Source organism: Malassezia restricta, chromosome VI, assembly GCF_003290485.1.
Source record: "Malassezia restricta chromosome VI, complete sequence".
In the NCBI taxonomy this organism is placed as follows: Eukaryota; Fungi; Basidiomycota; class Malasseziomycetes; order Malasseziales; family Malasseziaceae; genus Malassezia; species Malassezia restricta.
This window is the reverse complement of record NC_040198.1, coordinates 644060-661585: the sequence shown is the minus strand read 5'-3', so window position 1 is coordinate 661585 and position 17526 is coordinate 644060. Positions and strand designations below refer to the sequence as shown.

The window sequence follows — 17526 nt, the reverse complement described above, 5'->3', positions numbered from 1 at the left end:
CATGTCCCTCCACGTCGAGGCGCCGAGTGTCCGGGTGCGTGGCGAGCACCGCCTGGCCGTCGATACGTGGGACGAGCTGCAGCTGCGGCTGGAGCGCATCACGGGCATTCCGCCTGAGGCACAGCGCCTGGAACTTGATGGCGCGCCGCTCGAGACGATCCATCGCCTCGCGCCGGGGCACACGCTGCGTGTCCTCGACGCGCGTGGCTCGACGCTGGGCGAGGAAGAGCAAGTGACCAAGTTTGAGCTCACGGACGACCAGTACGCGGCGCGCGACGACTCGGTGCGTGCCTTTAAGAAGCGGCACCATCTCGGGCGCTTCGGCCCGCCACCCCCGCGGCCGTCCGCGCCGTGCCCCGACGTCGGTGTGCGTGGCATGGTCGACACGGGCGACGGCTTTGAGCGGCGTGGGACCGTGCGCTTCGTCGGCCCCACCTCGTTCGCCGCAGGGACGTGGGTCGGCATCGAGTTCGACGAGCCTGTCGGCAAGAACGACGGGAGCGTCCAAGGCACGCGGTACTTTACGACGCGCCCACGGCACGGCGGCTTTGTCCGGCCGTCCAGCGTGCACACAGGACCGCAGTACGAGCCGCTCGAGGACGATTGGGAAGTCTAAGGCCACAGGTCTATAGAGGGCGCGTCGGACGCCGACGTATCTGTATACCCACGCACCGTCTCTTCCAGCACCATCGCTCGCTCCGTGACCATATGACTCGCGTCGAGCGTACCGACGACGCGCGTCATGACCTGCGCTGCGAGCGTCGCGACCGCATGGTGCGTTGTCCCCTCCCGTAGCACACTATCCAGCAAGCGCCGGACACGCTCGGCCAACACCGGCGACGTCGCACGCGGCGTCACATCCAGCAGATCCCGCGCAGCCAGCAGCCCCGGCACAGGCGGCAGGGCCGCTGACAGGGTATCCTCCGTGGGCTCAGGCGGCGCAAAGAGCGCACGCAGCGCATCGAGCGATAGCGACATGCTGCGCGCCAACACGTCATCCTCAGGCAGCAGCGCATGCACGAGCACAAGCGCATACACACTCATCTCATCCGACTCGGACGGCTTGGGCACCACGGCCGGCACCGACGTCGCCGACCGCGCCGCCAGCTGCTCCTCCAGATCCTCGATCCTGTCTTCCAGCTGCGCAATCACATTGTCACCCAGCTCACTCGAGCCGGCACGCGCGAATCCCTCGGCCATATCGCCCATGTGCTCTTCCAGCTGGCCCAGCAGCCGCGACGCTTCTTGCTGCAGAGAGTCATCCCGCGCAGCACTCGTGGGCGTCACAGCACCGCGGGAAGACGCCGCCTTGATCTGGTCCAGCAGGCCATCCATCTCCTCACGGCCATCGTCCTTGCCGAGCACACGCATACAAAACTCATGCTGCCGCTGCAGCCGCTCACACAACGTGCGCCACGCCTGCGTCCACAGCTGCACGACATCGCGCTCATGCGCGGTACTCGCCCTATCCGCCTCATGCCGCGCCTTGAACTGCTCGTACGCCGCACGAGCTTGCTCGGCCGCCCGCTTGTGCTGCTCCACCTGCACCTCAAGAAGGCGCACACGCGCCTCGACAGCCGTGCGCCGCTCACTGCGATGCGTCGGCGTCTGGTTCGCATCCAAGTACGTCTCCAGACGCGTGAGTCGAAGCGGCGTCTCGGGCACCTGCGGCGTCGTGGGCGTCAGTGTATCCGGCGTGCGCAAGATCAGCGCATCGTCCGAGGGCGCTGCGTCATCCGCCACGGGCGTATCCATCCGCGCACCACTCTCGTCCGAGGCGCTCGATGGCCCGAGATGATCCACGACCGAGCGGTACAAGAGCATCACATCTTCCAGACGCTTGGCGACCGTGTCCTTTTGCTCGCGCTCCATAGCAAGCTGCGCGCGCAGCTCATCCATGTCCCGCGAAGGAGAACGATCCTTCGAACTCGCAGACACATCACGCGTCATAGCCGGCTCACTGCCGCGCAGCATTTGGTGCCAACGGCTCGAGAGCGTCGGTGGCGCAGCAGCTTGGCGCGCCTCGTTCTCCACCATAGACTCAAGCTGCGCAATACGCGCTTCCAAAGACGCACGCGTCTGTGCATGCGCGGCTTCTTGCGCTGCGTGCTCTGCCTGCAGGGCCGCGAGACGCCTGTCAATGTCCCTCTCTGGGTCCGCGTCCGACGCATCACGCGGCACATCATCCGCCGGCCAGGCCGATGCGCTCGCAGGCGGCGGCTCACTTGCCTCCCGCTCGCGGAGCGACGGCGCGGAATTCTCCGCCGCTAGCCCATCCTGACGCTCGGACAGAGAGGACGGGGGGTCCTCGGCTGCTTGCAGGGCTTGGTCGAGCTTGTCTTGAAGAGATCGAATCCGCACCTTGGCATCCTCCCACACCTTTTGGCGCTCGTCTTGGAGCGATTGAATCTGGTCGTGCGCGTCTTGAAGTGCCTGCGCATGACGCTCTTCCAACGCACGCAGCTGATCCTCCGTAGCCGGCCCCGCGCCGTCCTGCGCAGGCCCACGCAGCTCGGTGCGCGGCTGTGGCTCGGCGCTCACGCCTCGCTCCCGCGCGCGCGGCGAGGCAGACTCCTGCGCCGGTGTCGCGTCCGCCTCATGCCGAGACTGCACTTCTTGCAACAGGCGCTGGAGCCGCTGCGCTTCCTGCATACATGGCTCCCACGCAGGATCCTTCGTAGGATCGGCGTCCGGCGCTGCTACAGAGAGCTGCAGCTCTTTCAACGAAGATTGCATCTGCTGCATGTCGCGGATATAGTCGCGTAGTACGCGATGCGTCGGCTTCTCGGCCATCCACCAGTCTTGCAGCGTGGTATGCTCCGCACACAGCTGGCTCAGGCGCCGCTGCAAATTGCGCCGCTGTGGACTCGGAGAGGCGTCCTGTTCATGCATCAGCAGCGCATCGAGCCTCGCGCTGCGCGCCGTGGGGGACGCGGTCGGTCGGTCGCGGCATCGCCGCGGGGTCAGCGGCATCGTCGACGAGGTCGTGCGCCTGGGTGTGACAAACGCATGGACCGAGCTGCTCTCCGACGCCGCGTGGTGCTCAGACTGGATATGGTCACGAAGCACGGCAATATGATGCGACAGCAGCTGGCGCTGGACGTCGCAGAGGGCATCCGACACTTGCATGTACTGCTGCATGACCTCGTCCGTGCGCTCCATGGCCATCGTCACATCCTCACGACGTACGAGCGTCGGAGCAGAGGGTGCGTTCTGCCCCGATGTATGAAGTCGATGCGTGGCGCCGCGCATCTTTTTTTCGAGGGAAATGCGCTCTTGCACATCCTGGAGCGAGGCCGTGAGTCTATGCTGCTCTTGGCGCAGTTCAGCGACGCGCTCAAGCGAAAGGAGCTCGAAAGGCTCAGCCTCGAGGAGCGAGTACGTCAAGAGCAAGTCGTGGAGGATGGCGGTACTCGTGACCGCCACGGAGGAGGAGGTCGACGACGTGGATCCAGTCAACATGCCGCCATGGTACAAAGGGCGCGGAAGGGGGGACATGCACAGAGCGCCCTCCTGTGAAGAAGTGGACGAGAGCGATGGCGACGGTGCTCGCCACACAGGCGTGGATGGTACGTCCTTCGTGAGCGGGCGCATGGCCCACGTCTGCGACAATCGTCGGCGTGCCACAGGCTCATCGAGGCACACGCCGCCGACGCGCGTACTGTGTCACGTGATCTAGACGGGCCTGGGCGGGGGGCTGGGCGGTACGCCTCCTGCCGACGAACGGGATGGGACCTGGCGGACTGTTTGGGCAGCTGCGCGGGATCGATGCGTTCGGGCGCATGTCGGAAGACGTGCGCATTCGCACGAATGCCGGTGCGCTGATTACGCTGGCCAGTGGTCTGCTGATCTTGGTGCTGATCGTGAGCGAAATCCTCGACTATCGCCGGGTGCAGACCAGTCCGCGTCTCGAGGTCGATCTCGGACGTGGCGAGCGTCTCGCCGTGCAGTTCAACGTGACGTTCCCTCGCATCCCATGCTACCTGCTTTCGCTGGACGTTGTGGACGTCGTGGGCGAAAACCAGGTCGACGTGCACCACGATATCGAGCGTCGTCGTCTGGACGAACAGGGCCGGCCCGTGTCGCAGGACATTATCCGCGCGCTCGAGAGTGAGGCCAAGCAGATTGTCGCAGAGCGCGGTCCGGACTACTGTGGTGACTGTTACGGTGCCGAGCCGCCCGAGAGCGGCTGCTGTAACACGTGTGACGAAGTGCGTGAAGCCTACCTCATGCAAAACTGGTCCTTCACGTCTCCCGACGACATTGAGCAGTGCCGGCAAGAGCACTGGTCCGAACATGTGCGCGAGCAGAACCACGAGGGCTGCAACATCGCCGGCGAGGTGCGTGTGAACAAGGTCGTGGGCAACCTGCACTTCAGCCCAGGCCGCACCTTCCAGCGCAACGACATTCATACACACGATCTCGTGCCGTACTTGCACGGCGTCGGCGAGAGCGTGCACCACTTTGGGCACAAGATCCACCGCTTGAGCTTCGGCATGCACGACGAATTCGCGATCGAGCGCACGTCCCGCGGCAAGCGCTGGGGCCCGCTCAAGCGCCAGCTCGGCATCGTCGACGCGCTGGAAAACCACGTCGGCAAGACGGATAACAGCGACGTCATGTTTCAATACTTCCTCAAAGTCGTGCCTGTAGAGGTACACAAGCTGAATGGTCGGCAGATGAGCACGTACCAGTACAGCGCGACGTCGTACGATCGCGACCTCGACGACTATGATCGCGGGGAGCGGTCCGGTCATATCGTGCGCAGCATCGAGGGCATCCCCGGTGTGTTTTTCAACTACGAGATCTCGCCCCTGCGGGTCGTCCAGACCGAATGGCACCACTCGGTGTGGCACCTCGTGTCCAATCTGTTTGCCCTCATCGGTGGTATCGTGACCGTCGCGGGTCTCATCGACGGCGCCATTTACCGCGCGCGGCGCACGTTCCGCATCGTGAGCCAGGGGGGATACTCGGACGACGCAGACGGTCTTGGTATGGACGCCAAATTGCTATAGTCAAGGCAGAAAAAACTACCTATCGACCTCACCGAACACCAGGTCCATCGTGCCGATGATGGCCACCATATCAGGCAGGTAGTGGTGGCGTGCGACAAAGTCAGCACCGGCCAGGTGACGGAAACCCGGCGCAGAGATGGAGCAGCGGTACGGGCGGTTCGAGCCGTCCGACACGAGGTAGACACCCATCTCGCCCTTGGGCGCCTCAATGGCGCTGTACGTCTCGCCAGGCGGCACGGCAAAGCCCTCCGAAAACAGCTTAAAGTGGTGGATCAGACTCTCCATGCTGTCCTTCATCATCGCACGCGACGGCGGCGCAATCTTGTGGTCGTCGACCTTGATTTGACCCGCCGGCATCTTGTTCAGGCACTGGTGAATAATGCGCAGCGACTGGCGGAACTCCTCAATACGGCACAAGTACCGGTCATAGCAGTCGCCATTCTTGCCCACAGGCACGTCAAACTCGACCTGGTCGTATGCATCGTACGGCGCGACCTTGCGGATATCCCACGGCACACCACTGCCGCGCAGCATCACACCGCTAAAGCCATAGTTGATGGCCTCCTGCGCCGTCACAGTGCCAATGCCGATGGTACGCTCACGCCACACACGGTTCGCCGTCACCAGCTCCTCAATTTCGTCCACACGGCCAGCAAACTGCGTCGCCCATGCGTAAATGTCGTCCAGCAGGCCGGGCGGCAGGTCGTACGTCACACCACCAGGACGCACATACGCAGCGTGCATACGAGCACCAGAGACACGCTCGTAAAACTCCATGATCTTTTCACGCTCCTCCAGACCCCACACGAAGGGCGTCAGACCACCCACATCCATAATGTGCGAGAGCACGGCCATGCAGTGGTTCGAGATACGCGTAAGCTCACCGTACAGCGTACGGATCCACTTGGCACGCTCAGGCACCTCAATGTTGAGCAGCTTCTCCACGGCGCGTGAGAAACACAGCTCATTGGTCATCATGGAACTGTAGTCCAATCGGTCAAAGTATGGGAGCGCCTGCTGGTACGTCTTGTACTCAATGAGCTTTTCCGTACCACGGTGCAGCAGACCCACATGTGGCTAGCGTGGTTAGCAAAATGGCATACGTACATCCACACGAAGAATCTCTTCACCGTTCAGCTCCATAATCAGACGCAGCACACCGTGCGCGGCCGGGTGCTGCGGACCAAAGTTGACCGTAAAGTGACGCAAATTCGAGTCATTCTGCGTACCCTCTTCCCGCAACAACGTCGCGGCATCCATGCCCTGCAAATCTTCCACCGTGGTGGCCGAGTGGGTTGGGTTGCCCACCTTCTCAGTCGATTCAGAGGCGTACATCCGGCGCGACAGCGCCATCGAGCCACGGTGCGCCAGCTTCACGCTCGGACGCACAGCGCTACGCAACGCACGCATGCTCGCCATGTGCCATGTGCTCGACAGCATCCTTGCCATCCACGAGCAATGAACGATAGGGAAGAAAAACGGCCCCCTGACGGCCGCTGTTCCCGGCGGATGCGCCGATTCGGCCGAATACCCAACCACCTCTGCTATGAACATTACAAAGCCTCCATCGCTCGCTACGAGCCTAACGGCGTTCGGTCAAACTCGTCCAGGATCTCGTCGGTGGCCACACGCATCTCGTTGGCCATGCGGTGCACTTCCGTGCCAGGATGATTATACATGAGCGCATTGGCGAACATGAGCGAAAAAGCACGCCGCAAATCCATAGACGACGTTATCGCACCCTCCTTGATGCGCTGCTTCATGAGCTTCAAGTCCATGGGCTGCTTGATGACGGTATAGTAGTTGGGTGCATCCATCTCCTTGATGGGCTGATCAAACAAGTTCGCGTGTGTGTGATTTGACACCTGATTATGTAGCATGAGCAACAGCTGCGTCGTACGTCGCCGGCTCTTGTCTCGCTCTGCATCGGATACGCTTTCGTCCTCCTCGGCACGATGGGAACGTGGGGTATGGGCCGGGAGCTCGGGCGACGATGCGGGTGAAGATGACGCTGCCACAACGCGAGAGCGTTTGCGAACGCGTGTGCTGTACGTGGTGGTAGAGGGCGGTGGCGCTGCATGCTTGCCCATGTCCGCTCGCGAGGGATCGGCCGTGTCGCCCAGCAAATCCTGCTCGACCTGCAAGTCGTCGTCGTCGTCCGGCGCTTCCTCTTCTGTTTCAGCCACGTCAGACACCACTGGCTCCGTGGATGCCGCCTCTGTCTTTGCAGGCTCTGATGGAGCCTTGACCTGCACATGCTTTTGGAGCTCGTCATCATAACGCCCAGCCCGCAAGCCCTCTATTTTTTCATGCAGCTCATGGAACGCCTTGTCCTCCGCTGCGATATCAGATACGAGCTCTTCCAGTCGTGCAGCATACAATCTCTGAGCAAGCGCTAGCTGAGCGCCGCGGTCCGTACGCACAGCATCGGATGGAACGTGCGTCTGCATCAGCGCCGTCCACACACGCTCACAAGTGTCAGCGCTTCGAGCACGTGGCGTCTCTTTCACGCATGGATGCGACGTGATGTGGGTGGAAACGCTAGCCCAGTTCGGCGGTACATGGCCGTCCTGATGCACAATCTGAGCTAGAAGTAGCTGCTCACGCAACGGCCACGCTGCTGGCGCAGGTTGGCGCTCCATGCGGTGAGACCCCAAGGAACGCGCGTCGCAGGGTCGTCGTTGTGTCCCACGTGGAGATCCAGCTGAGTCAGCATACAGCGTGGTTGGAGCGCGGCGCTCGTAGATCATCGTAGCTAAATTCTCCTCCGTTTCCCCACTGATTCTCGTCGACATGGCCATGGTGGTCGATGAGTCGACAGACGCCAAGTATGACCGTCAAGATGAGGCTTACTTCGGATACTACTCCATGCTGACGCATCAGGCTCAAATGTTGCAGGACTCTGTGCGCACGTCCGCGTACCAAATGAGCATCATGCAGCATGCGTTGCCCTACTTTGCTAATCAAACGGTCATGGACGTCGGCGCAGGCAACGGCATTCTTTCTCTCTTCGCTTTACAGGCCGGCGCCAAGCTTGTATTTGCCGTCGAGGCCTCTACTATGGTCGAGCATCTTCATCACCTCGTTCGTGCAGCGCACGCCCAGGACGGCGATTCGGCACCCAATATGTGGACACGCGATCGGTTAGCTGTTGTGCATGCGCGTGTGGAAGATGTGACACCAGGTATGCTGCGCGAAGCAGCGCCGATACCCGTGGAGCCACGCGTGGACACGATCGTGTCTGAATGCCTCGGTGTGCTGTTGGTCCATGAGCGCATGTGTGAGACGCTTCTCGAGGCGCGGGATCGTTTCTTGAAGCCGGATGGCGCTGTATTTCCCCGTGTTGGCATCTTGTGCTTTTCGCTTCTGAATGACGCACGCATGTGGCAAGAAGTACGTGCACGCGGCGAATGGTGGAATACCACCGACTTTTACGGCATCGATTTGACGCCGTTTGTCGATGCGGCTCGAGCCGAGGCCTTTGCGAGTCCGGTCGTGGGCTGCTTCTCTCCTGTGCACGTAATTGGCACGACACCGGACGGTGCCGACACGGAGAGCGCTGTGTGTCGCTACATGATGGACTTTAGCACGATCAGCATGAGAGATCTTCGTGAATTTGATGTGCCACTCGCCTTTGACTGCATTGATGAGGCCACCGTCGTGCATGGCCTAGGCGCATGGTTCGACCTCTCGTTTCTGCAAGCGGATGATCATCCTGGCATCTATGACGCTGAGCAAAACTATATGACGACGAGTCCCTTTGCGCCGCCCACGCATTGGGCCCAAGTCCGCCTTTTCTTCCCCGAACCGCTGGCGCTCAATGCCGGCCAAAAAGTGTTCGGCACACTGCACTTTTGTGCCAACAAAAACCGCTCCTACGATATACAAGCTGACATCTACGTTCCTTTTGGCGATGACCAAGGTGCTCAGCAAGCCTTGTACCGCCGTCAAGCTTGGTGGAAGCTGGACAAGCAAACCTACTCTTGGGAAACCATGTAGCTCCATGTGGAGGCATCTTTTTTTTTTTTGTAGACGACGCGGCCTTTCCTTTTTTCTGCACAACGATTGGTATGCGGAAACAGTTGGATCCACGGATCCCGACGCTGATCCGTAACAATGTGGCGAGTGGCCACCGGTCATTTTTCGTCGTGGTCGGTGATCATGGACGTGACCAAGTGGTCAACTTGCACTTCTTGCTATCCCAATCCCGAGTTGAGGCACGACCGAATGTCTTGTGGTGCTACAAGAAGGACTTGGGCTTTACGACACACCGAAAGAAACGCGAAGCCAAAATCAAGCGCGATATCAAGCGTGGCGTGCGTGATCAGGATGCGCAAGATCCGTTCGAGCTATTCGTGGGCGTCACAGATATCCGGTACTGCTACTACAAAGACACGCCCAAGATTCTTGGTCGAACGTTTGGTATGTTGGTGCTGCAGGACTTTGAGGCCCTGACCCCCAATTTGCTGGCCCGCACGATTGAGACGGTGGAAGGCGGTGGTGTGATTGTCCTTCTTCTGCAGAGCATGTCTAGTCTCAAGCAGCTGCATTCGCTGTCGATGGACGTCCACAAGCGGTACAGGACGGCTTCGTCGGACGAGGAGCCTGTCGCGCGCTTTAACGAGCGCTTTCTTCTCTCGCTGAGCTCCTGTCAGGACTGCTTGTTGCTGGACGATGAGCTGAATGTGCTGCCCGTGAGCCGCGGCCGTGACATTCGCCCGCTGCCGGAAACGCAATCGTCGCAGAGCACGGGTGGCGTTGGCGCTGCGGTGCGCCGTGATGAAGCATCGAGGCAGCGAGCTGAGCAGCTGGCTTCGTTACGTGCGGATGTGTCAGAGACGCGCGTCGTGGGCGACGTCATTCGGCATGCTCGGACGATGGACCAGGCGACGGCTGTTCTGACGATCCTGGACGTATTGGCGAGCTCGTCGCTTTCGACGACTGTCACTCTGACGGCCGGCCGTGGACGTGGCAAGTCGGCTGCGCTCGGTCTGTGTCTTGCCGCGGCCATCGCGCACGGCTACAGCAACATGTTTGTGACGTCGCCGAGCCCGGACAATGTCCGTACGCTCTTTGAGTTTGTGCTCAAGGGTCTGGATGCGCTCGGGTACGAGGAGGTGGCCGACTGGGACTTGCAGCGTGGCACGGGCGAGTGGAAAGACACGGTCGTGCGCATCAATGTGTTCCGTGGACACCGGCAAACGATCCAGTATATCCAGCCGCAGGATCATGCCGTACTGAGTCAGGCGGAGCTCGTGGTCATCGACGAGGCAGCGGCGATTCCCCTTCCGATGGTGCGGGCGCTTCTGGGTCCCTACCTCGTGTTTCTCTCCTCGACGATCCACGGCTACGAAGGCACGGGACGCAGCCTTTCCCTCAAGCTGTTTCAGCAGCTCCGGTCGTCGGGGGCCGGGGGTCGATCGCTGAAAGAGGTCGAGCTTCGTGAGCCGATCCGATACGCACCGGGCGACCGCGTCGAAGCATGGCTGAATGAGCTCTTGTGCCTCGATGCTTCGCTGGCCAAGCTGCCTGCGCACGCTCGCGACGGATGCCCTCATCCCAGCACCTGTGAACTGTATATGGTCAATCGCGATACACTCTTTAGCTACCATCCGGCGAGTGAGCTGTTCCTGCAGCGCATCATGGCACTCTACGTCGCGAGTCACTACAAGAACTCGCCCAACGATATGCAGCTATTGAGTGATGCTCCCGCTCATGCTGTCTTTGTGCTGCTGCCGCCCCTCGAGAAGCGCACGAGTCTGCCTGAGCCGCTCTGTGTGCTGCAGGTGGCGTTGGAAGGTAATATCAGCCGTCAAGTCATCCTCCAGAGCTTGGCGCGCGGAACGCGCGACGCCGGTGATCTTGTCCCGTGGATCATGACGCAGCAGTTCCAGGACGCCGACTTTGCGAGCCTGTCTGGTGCGCGTATCGTGCGTATCGCCGTGCACCCCGACTATGCTCGCATGGGATACGGCGCTCGAGCGCTCGAGCAGCTCCAGTCGTTCTACGAGGGATCGCTGCTCGACGTCGATGCGCATGCTCACAAACTCGCCCGGGATGCAGCTCGGCCGGCCGTGTCGCGGAGCGAGTGGGGCGGCCGCGATGCCAAGTCCCTGCCGCCCCTGCTTGAGCGCCTGTCGGAGCGCCAGCCCGAGTCGCTCGACTGGCTGGGCGTGTCGTATGGCCTGACGCCGGAGCTCTTTCGCTTCTGGAGCAAGGTCGGCTACACCCCCCTCTACATGCGCCAAGTCCCGAACGAGCTGACGGGCGAGTACTCGACCGTCCAGCTCAAGACGCTGCATGGCGAGCAGGCGTGGCTCGGTGCGTTTGCCGCCGATTTCGGCAGGCGGTTCTGCTCGCTGCTGTCGTTCCGCTTCCGCGAGCTCAAGACGACCACGGCCCTGGGCGTGCTCGAAGCCGCGTCAGGCGCATCCACACCGCAGCCGCCGCTGTCGCATGCGGAGCTGCGCTTCTTGCTCACGCCCTTTGATATGAAGCGCCTCGAGTCATACGGCAACAATGTGCTGGAGCTGCCGATCGTGCTGGATTTGCTGCCGATCCTCGCTCAGCTCTACTTTGCGCGTCGCCTGCGGTCGGCTGACGAGGCCGATGTCGAGCGTATACTGCATGTGAGTGGCCTCTCGAGTGCGCTGCTTCTCGCTGTGGGTCTTCAGCGACGCAACATCGAGGACCTGGCCCACGAGCTGAACATGCCCTTGCACCAGGCACACACGCTGCTTTGCAAGGCTGTGCGTGCCATGGTCCAGAGTCTTCGCGCCGTGGAACGACGCGCGGCGGAGGCAGACGTGGATGCGACGCGCGCCGAACCTGCGCTGCTCGCGCCCGTCGCAGAGAATCTCGAGGCGGAACTGGCGGAAGCGGGCCGACAGGCCGTGCCTGTCGACGCCAGCCGCGCGGCTTTGTCGCAGGAGCTCATGAACGATGCGGAAATGTCCCAATACGCCATGTCGCAAGATCAGGAAGTGTGGGAAGAAGCCGAGGCGCGCGTGCGAAAGATGAAAAGCGATACGAGTGGGCGCCCGTACTCGTCGACCTTCAGCGTCAAGACCTCCCACCCGGCGCCAGCGCCGCCATCCCACCCACGCGCGTCGCGCGCCTCCACGAAGCGGCGCCGTACCTAGTAGCTTCGGCCGAATATAGTGTGTCAGGAGGGCGTGCGTCCTGTTTCTCAGCGCCGCCGATGGACGACGCCCGAGCCGCGAGTCCTGCGTCGGAGGCAGGCACGGCGGACGAGCTGCTGGACCGGCTCTTGCAATGTGATGCTCAGCTCGTGGAGCTGCTTCGTACGGCCTCACGCGCGATGCTGGCGCTCTCGGACGAGTCACCCGCCACATCGTCCGAGGACGACATGACGCAGTGGTTTGCTACACTCCACGTACGTATGGCGCCCAGCTCACGGCAGGACATACAGATCACGCTGCGGCATGCGGCGCATGCGCTTCGACAGGCGCGACTCCCGCCCGTTCTGTCGCCCGCCGCCGCCCAGGCGCGCTTGCGGGGAGAAGTCGGCGTCGCGGGTCTATCGCACACACAGACATCGTCTGCGCCATACAGTCTGTCCACCCTTCGCCTGCGTGAATGCGCATGGCGCCGTGTGGCCGAGTCCTTGGCGCGCGCTCATCACGATGCCCAGGCGCCTCTGGTGGCGTCGCTGGCGCGCGGAGCTTCGCTGGCAAGCGACACGTGATGCAGTGGAGCCTCGCCCCCGGCCGGTTTGTAGAGGGCCCGTGGCGAACGTAGTGCACGGCCCTGTGTCCTCCATGTCGAACGCTCTGGCATCGCTGAAGCAATTCACGACGGTCGTCTCGGACTCAGGCGACTTTGAGTCGATTGCCGTGTACAAGCCACAGGATGCAACGACGAACCCATCGCTGATCCTCGCTGCGGTGAAGGAGGAGAAGTATGCCAGGATGGTCGCTCCGGCGGTCGAGTATGCCAAGGCCCAGGGCCATAGCCGCCAAGAGATCGTGGAGCATGCCGTAGACCGCCTGCTCGTGTCGTTCGGAGAAGAGATCCTCAAGATCATCCCGGGCCGCGTGTCGACGGAGGTCGATGCTCGCCTGTCGTTCGATACGCGCGCGACGATCGACAAGGCCATCAAGCTGATTGAGCTGTACGAATCCGTCGGTATCTCGCGCGAGCGCGTGCTGATCAAGATCGCGTCGACGTGGGAGGGTATCCAGGCGGCGCGCGAGCTCGAGTCGAAGCACGGCATTCACTGCAATCTGACGCTGCTCTTTAGTTTCTGCCAGGCTGTGGCGTGTGCGGAGGCGAACGTGACGCTCATTTCGCCGTTCGTCGGCCGTATCCTGGACTGGTTCAAGAAGCACCAGCCCGACGCCGACTACACGGGCGCCAACGACCCGGGCGTCAAGTCGGTGCAGCACATCTACAACTACTACAAGCAGCACGGCTACAACACGATCGTCATGGGCGCTTCGTTCCGCAACGCGAGCGAGATCACAGAGCTCGCTGGCGTGGACTACCTGACGATTGCGCCCAAGCTGCTGGACGAGCTGAAGAACAGCCCGACGGCCCTGGAGCGCAAGCTGTCGAAGGAGCACGCCTTGGCCGCACCGCCGATCGAGAAGTGCTCGTTCATCGATGACGAGCCTGCCTTCCGCTGGGCGCAGCTGGAAGATGCGATGGGCTTCGAAAAGCTCCACGAGGGTATCCGCAAGTTTGCCGACGATGCCGTGACGCTGCGAGACATTATCGGCCAGCATCTGTAGATCATGATCCGTTCTTGTTCGTGTCGTGGGGCGACGGCCCCGCATTCAGCTCAGCCGGGTCTAGCGGGTCGCTGGGCGGCATGGCATAGTCCATCGACCGCAGGTGCTCGTGCGCATGGTGCTGGCTCTGTTTGCGCTGCATCGCGCGGAACTGATTCTCACGCCACCACCACGCACGGGCGTGTGACACGAGGTGGGCGTCTGGCTTGCGCGGCGACTGAGCGCCGAACGCCGCGGTGCTACTGCCGCCGACCGACAGGCCGATGCGCCGCAAGCGCGCGAGCCGACGCAGCCCTGCGACCGACACGAGGAGCGCCATCACGTAGGCAACGCCACTCATTAGGTAAAAGGCATGTGGGTGCTCCTCGAGATGCGAGGTCAAGTTCATACCGAACAGGCCGACAAAGAGCGTCGCGGCCGACACGCCGAGCGTCACGATACTCGTGCCGAGGTCCAGCGTGAGGAGCCGGTTGCGGTTGCTGTCGAGGATCAGCTCGACGATCTCCTGCGTATTGTTCACGTTCGCACAGATCTGGTCAATCTCCGAAATGACCTCTTCCACCTGCTTCTCGAAACTCTCGAGCAGCAGCTCGAGATCCTCCAAATTGCTCTTCTCCGTCTTGAGGACGCCCTTTTGGGCATCGGTCAGATACATGAGCGCCATGTCCTCGTCATTCTCGAGCACTTCTGTCACGGCCACTTTGACACCGCGCGATCGACTGAGAAAGCCGTTCAGTTTGCGCGAGATTTGCAGCAGCATGCGCAGTTTCTCTCGGTCAATGTCGTCTTCCAGCGCCTCAAGCAGGTCGTCCACCACGATCCTCAGCCAGCTGAGCTCAGAGCGCAGCGCATCCAGCACCGACGCAAGGATCGATTCCAGCGCACGGAACTCGTACGGCAGCGACGACGCATTTTGCCGCAGATTGTGCTCCAAATTGTACACAAAGGCGGAGTGAAGCCGCGGATTGCTCGTATGATAGCTCTCAAACAACAGCACCGCATCCGACTTGACCATCGCGCGGATGTGCAGAATATTCACCAGGATGCCCGTCCGGCGCGCCAAGATCGTCGGCACCAAGTTGGGCACGCGTGAATCAATCTTTCGAAGATCCCGCGGCTGGAGCCCGTGATGCGAACACAGCTCCGACTTTTTAAACAGGCCCGAAATCGTCTTGATCGAGCCCTTCGAGTCCAGAATCGTGCACCGCAGCAGGATGTTGGGCGAGAGCTGCGTGAGTCCTACGCCCGATACACCCGCCCCCGGGCGTGGCGGCAGCTCCGACATGGTATACGGACGCCTCGGCACAGCGCACGCCACACGCACCGGCGAGCGAATATGCCTCGCCACCGACGCCGCGAGCGACCCGCCCACTCGGTTCATTCGCGGTGGTGTCGCGGTAGGAATCAAGTGGAGTGGTTCGACGGACGCGGCGCTACGTTGGTATGGATCGGCAAATTGCCTGGTGGCCAGCGCATGCGCCATGCCTCGACGCGTGTGCGCGCGTCGTGAGCCAGGTCGTGGGACGAGATGAGTCGTACGTACGCGATCTGCTGCAACAAGCGCACGGTGTGCCGTGGACGATCTGCAACCCGTACTTTGAAGCCCACGTCGAGCACGTGTACGTACGAGACCGAGGCGAGGCACAGCCACGACCGGCAATCGTGCTGCTCGTGCCACATACGGCAGAGAGGGCTGTGCATGCGCGCATCATCGCCGAGGCGGTGGACGGCCTTGCAGCGTCCGTGTCGCTCGTCGTCGGCCTGCCTGTCGTAGGCGAGGCGCCTGACGTAGACGAGCTCGATGCATGGTACGGACAAGCGGGGTGGGAGTATATAGCGCCGACGCACGACGCGTCTCAGCGCATTTCCGAGGCCCTCATGGTGCATCCATGGCCCGGCATGCATCTCACGGGCAGAGGCTGGCCCCAGTGGGAGGACGCCCCGAGTGACGACTCGGACGCTTCGATGGGCGCGTTTCAGTCGTGCCCACCCGTCGACGACGGCGCTGGATGAGCGGGCCGCCCCGGCGAGGGGCCACAGACGCACGCGGCCCGATCCTTACACCAACACACGTGTTTCTATACATATTAAATACACAATCCCGATACTTGCGCCGCCAGCAACTGATCCAACGTAGCCACCATCTTCGAATCTTCCTGACCCGCCTGTTTTTCGTACGCATACATGTCGGCCCGCACCGCCTGCAAGTGCTGACGCCACGCAGAGTCCGACACGGCGAGGTGGAACTGCGTTCGACAGAGGAAAAACGATTCCATGCGGTTGAGTTCGTCCAACGGAATCCCCGTGATCTCGTGCCATGTCTTGTTCAGGAACGTGTGGTCGTCCAAGAACTTGTTGGCCATCATCAGACCAAGCGTAAGCAGCTTGAAGGGTGTGGTGGAAATCGGCTGCGCCAGCAAACTCAGGCCCGCATGCGTGTCGCCTGAGCCATCGTCCGGCCACATCGTTCCCTGCAGCATATGGATGTAGTGCAGAGCCAGCAGCAGGGTCATCGGCGACACAAGCGTCTGCGTGAGCACCTGGTGCGTGAAATGCCGAAAAGCCGGGTTGACTTCGCCCAGCAACGCCGCATGCTCCCGCTTCATCGATATCCGTGCACGACGACTGGGCGTCGTCGCAGGCGTGAGCGCCACCGTCACCGACTTGGACATGGGCAGGCCCGTTCGACCCGTGCACTGATCCAACGACGGGAAGGGACGCTGCTGCATGTGTCCCATCGCACGCACGAGCCGGTGCAAATCAGCTGATCGCTCATCGTGCGAGGGCGGCAGCGACACAAGCGGCGGCTCACTGAGCGCCTCCTCCGACAGCGTCGGAGTAATGTTCGGCGGTGTCACTGGCTCCGCCATACTGTGCGAACTGTACGAAGACGCCGAGAGGCAGTCGTCCGTAGGCAGTGACTCGGGCGAGAGCGAACGCGTCTCGCGGTGCAGCGAGAGCCGAGCGCCACTGCGCGTCGCGGATCGCCTCAGCCCCACGAGCTCCGCACTCGTCCTCCATACCGCCTCAGCCCCGAAATGCGATAGAATCACGGCCGTCTTTTCCAGTGGCACGGGCGGACGAGCCACCTCGCTTTGGACGACATCGCACGCCTCCGGCTCTGGCTCAGGGCACACGGGTGGCGCGGGCGGCAGGGGCACATGCATCGGATGAGCAGCGCCAGCATACGTAGGCATCTGAGGCGGCACAGCATACGGCGGCGGCCAGGCTGGCACAGGCGCACGGTACATGCCCCACGCGTCCACACGCGGCATAGCGGGCGGCTGTGGTGGCCATGACGGCACAGGAGGCGGCGGCGGCATCATCATCGGTGCCGAGCCGTACCACGCATCGTACGGGTACGCCTGCAAGATGAACTGCGGCGGACAATACGTCCTAGCCGCCTGCGGCTTCGGCGCCGGTGGCGGAGCACACAGATACACAGGCTGCGCATACGAAGCGGCGTCGTATGGCCTACCTGTATGTGGGTCACATTGATTCGCGTATGGGAGGCCCATGTGAGCAGATACCACCATATTGGCCATGATCCAAGGTGTATGGGTGCTGGTGGTCGGCTGCGAACGACAGGGGAACAGCTGCCAACCTCACTCGGAAGCCAGCCCTGAGCGAGTGACGTTCGTGGTCAGACTCTCAACCCAAATGCCCAACGTGGCAGAGCTCCCAAGAATCAATGCACTGGCCTGGTAGGGTGAGCAGCAAGGGAGGGGCGAGGACGCTTTTTTTTTTTTTTTTTTTTT

The 17526-nt window shown here is 61.9% G+C and overlaps 12 protein-coding genes across 12 annotated transcripts; 7 read left to right on the top strand and 5 right to left on the bottom strand.

The window, feature by feature from the left end:
• Position 1: 1 nt before the first annotated feature.
• MRET_3760 (tubulin-specific chaperone B) lies at positions 2-616 on the top strand (the record flags this gene model as incomplete). The annotated part of the gene is made up of 1 exon (XM_027630387.1): positions 2-616. One exon carries the CDS (start codon positions 2-4, stop codon positions 614-616), a length of 615 nt encoding a protein of 204 aa, XP_027485888.1.
• Positions 613-3594, bottom strand: MRET_3759 (response regulator receiver domain protein; the record flags this gene model as incomplete). The annotated part of the gene is made up of 1 exon (XM_027630386.1): positions 613-3594. The coding sequence occupies one exon, from the start codon at positions 3592-3594 to the stop codon at positions 613-615; it is 2982 nt and encodes a 993-aa protein (XP_027485814.1).
• Positions 3595-3728: 134 nt separating this feature from the next.
• On the top strand, positions 3729-5015 carry MRET_3758 (endoplasmic reticulum-golgi intermediate compartment protein 3; the record flags this gene model as incomplete). Its single annotated transcript, XM_027630385.1, has 1 exon — positions 3729-5015. One exon carries the CDS (start codon positions 3729-3731, stop codon positions 5013-5015), a length of 1287 nt encoding a protein of 428 aa, XP_027485919.1.
• Positions 5016-5030: 15 nt separating this feature from the next.
• MRET_3757 (NADH dehydrogenase (ubiquinone) Fe-S protein 2) lies at positions 5031-6464 on the bottom strand (the record flags this gene model as incomplete). Its single annotated transcript, XM_027630384.1, has 2 exons — positions 5031-6092; positions 6123-6464. The coding sequence occupies 2 exons, from the start codon at positions 6462-6464 to the stop codon at positions 5031-5033; spliced, it is 1404 nt and encodes a 467-aa protein (XP_027485923.1).
• A 125-nt stretch (positions 6465-6589) lies between these two features.
• MRET_3756 (Bromodomain associated protein) lies at positions 6590-7657 on the bottom strand (the record flags this gene model as incomplete). The annotated part of the gene is made up of 1 exon (XM_027630383.1): positions 6590-7657. The coding sequence occupies one exon, from the start codon at positions 7655-7657 to the stop codon at positions 6590-6592; it is 1068 nt and encodes a 355-aa protein (XP_027485816.1).
• Positions 7658-7808: 151 nt separating this feature from the next.
• Positions 7809-9014, top strand: MRET_3755 (type I protein arginine methyltransferase; the record flags this gene model as incomplete). The annotated part of the gene is made up of 1 exon (XM_027630382.1): positions 7809-9014. One exon carries the CDS (start codon positions 7809-7811, stop codon positions 9012-9014), a length of 1206 nt encoding a protein of 401 aa, XP_027485815.1.
• Positions 9015-9085: 71 nt separating this feature from the next.
• MRET_3754 (N-acetyltransferase 10) lies at positions 9086-12157 on the top strand (the record flags this gene model as incomplete). Its single annotated transcript, XM_027630381.1, has 1 exon — positions 9086-12157. The coding sequence occupies one exon, from the start codon at positions 9086-9088 to the stop codon at positions 12155-12157; it is 3072 nt and encodes a 1023-aa protein (XP_027485922.1).
• A 59-nt stretch (positions 12158-12216) lies between these two features.
• On the top strand, positions 12217-12723 carry MRET_3753 (mediator of RNA polymerase II transcription subunit 11; the record flags this gene model as incomplete). The annotated part of the gene is made up of 2 exons (XM_027630380.1): positions 12217-12411; positions 12439-12723. 2 exons carry the CDS (start codon positions 12217-12219, stop codon positions 12721-12723), a joined length of 480 nt encoding a protein of 159 aa, XP_027485924.1.
• A 73-nt stretch (positions 12724-12796) lies between these two features.
• On the top strand, positions 12797-13768 carry MRET_3752 (transaldolase; the record flags this gene model as incomplete). The annotated part of the gene is made up of 1 exon (XM_027630379.1): positions 12797-13768. One exon carries the CDS (start codon positions 12797-12799, stop codon positions 13766-13768), a length of 972 nt encoding a protein of 323 aa, XP_027485819.1.
• Position 13769: 1 nt separating this feature from the next.
• MRET_3751 (magnesium transporter) lies at positions 13770-15149 on the bottom strand (the record flags this gene model as incomplete). Its single annotated transcript, XM_027630378.1, has 1 exon — positions 13770-15149. One exon carries the CDS (start codon positions 15147-15149, stop codon positions 13770-13772), a length of 1380 nt encoding a protein of 459 aa, XP_027485818.1.
• Positions 15150-15211: 62 nt separating this feature from the next.
• Positions 15212-15781, top strand: MRET_3750 (uncharacterized protein; the record flags this gene model as incomplete). The annotated part of the gene is made up of 1 exon (XM_027630377.1): positions 15212-15781. One exon carries the CDS (start codon positions 15212-15214, stop codon positions 15779-15781), a length of 570 nt encoding a protein of 189 aa, XP_027485803.1.
• A 74-nt stretch (positions 15782-15855) lies between these two features.
• On the bottom strand, positions 15856-17313 carry MRET_3749 (cyclin; the record flags this gene model as incomplete). The annotated part of the gene is made up of 1 exon (XM_027630376.1): positions 15856-17313. One exon carries the CDS (start codon positions 17311-17313, stop codon positions 15856-15858), a length of 1458 nt encoding a protein of 485 aa, XP_027486190.1.
• Positions 17314-17526: the final 213 nt, after the last annotated feature.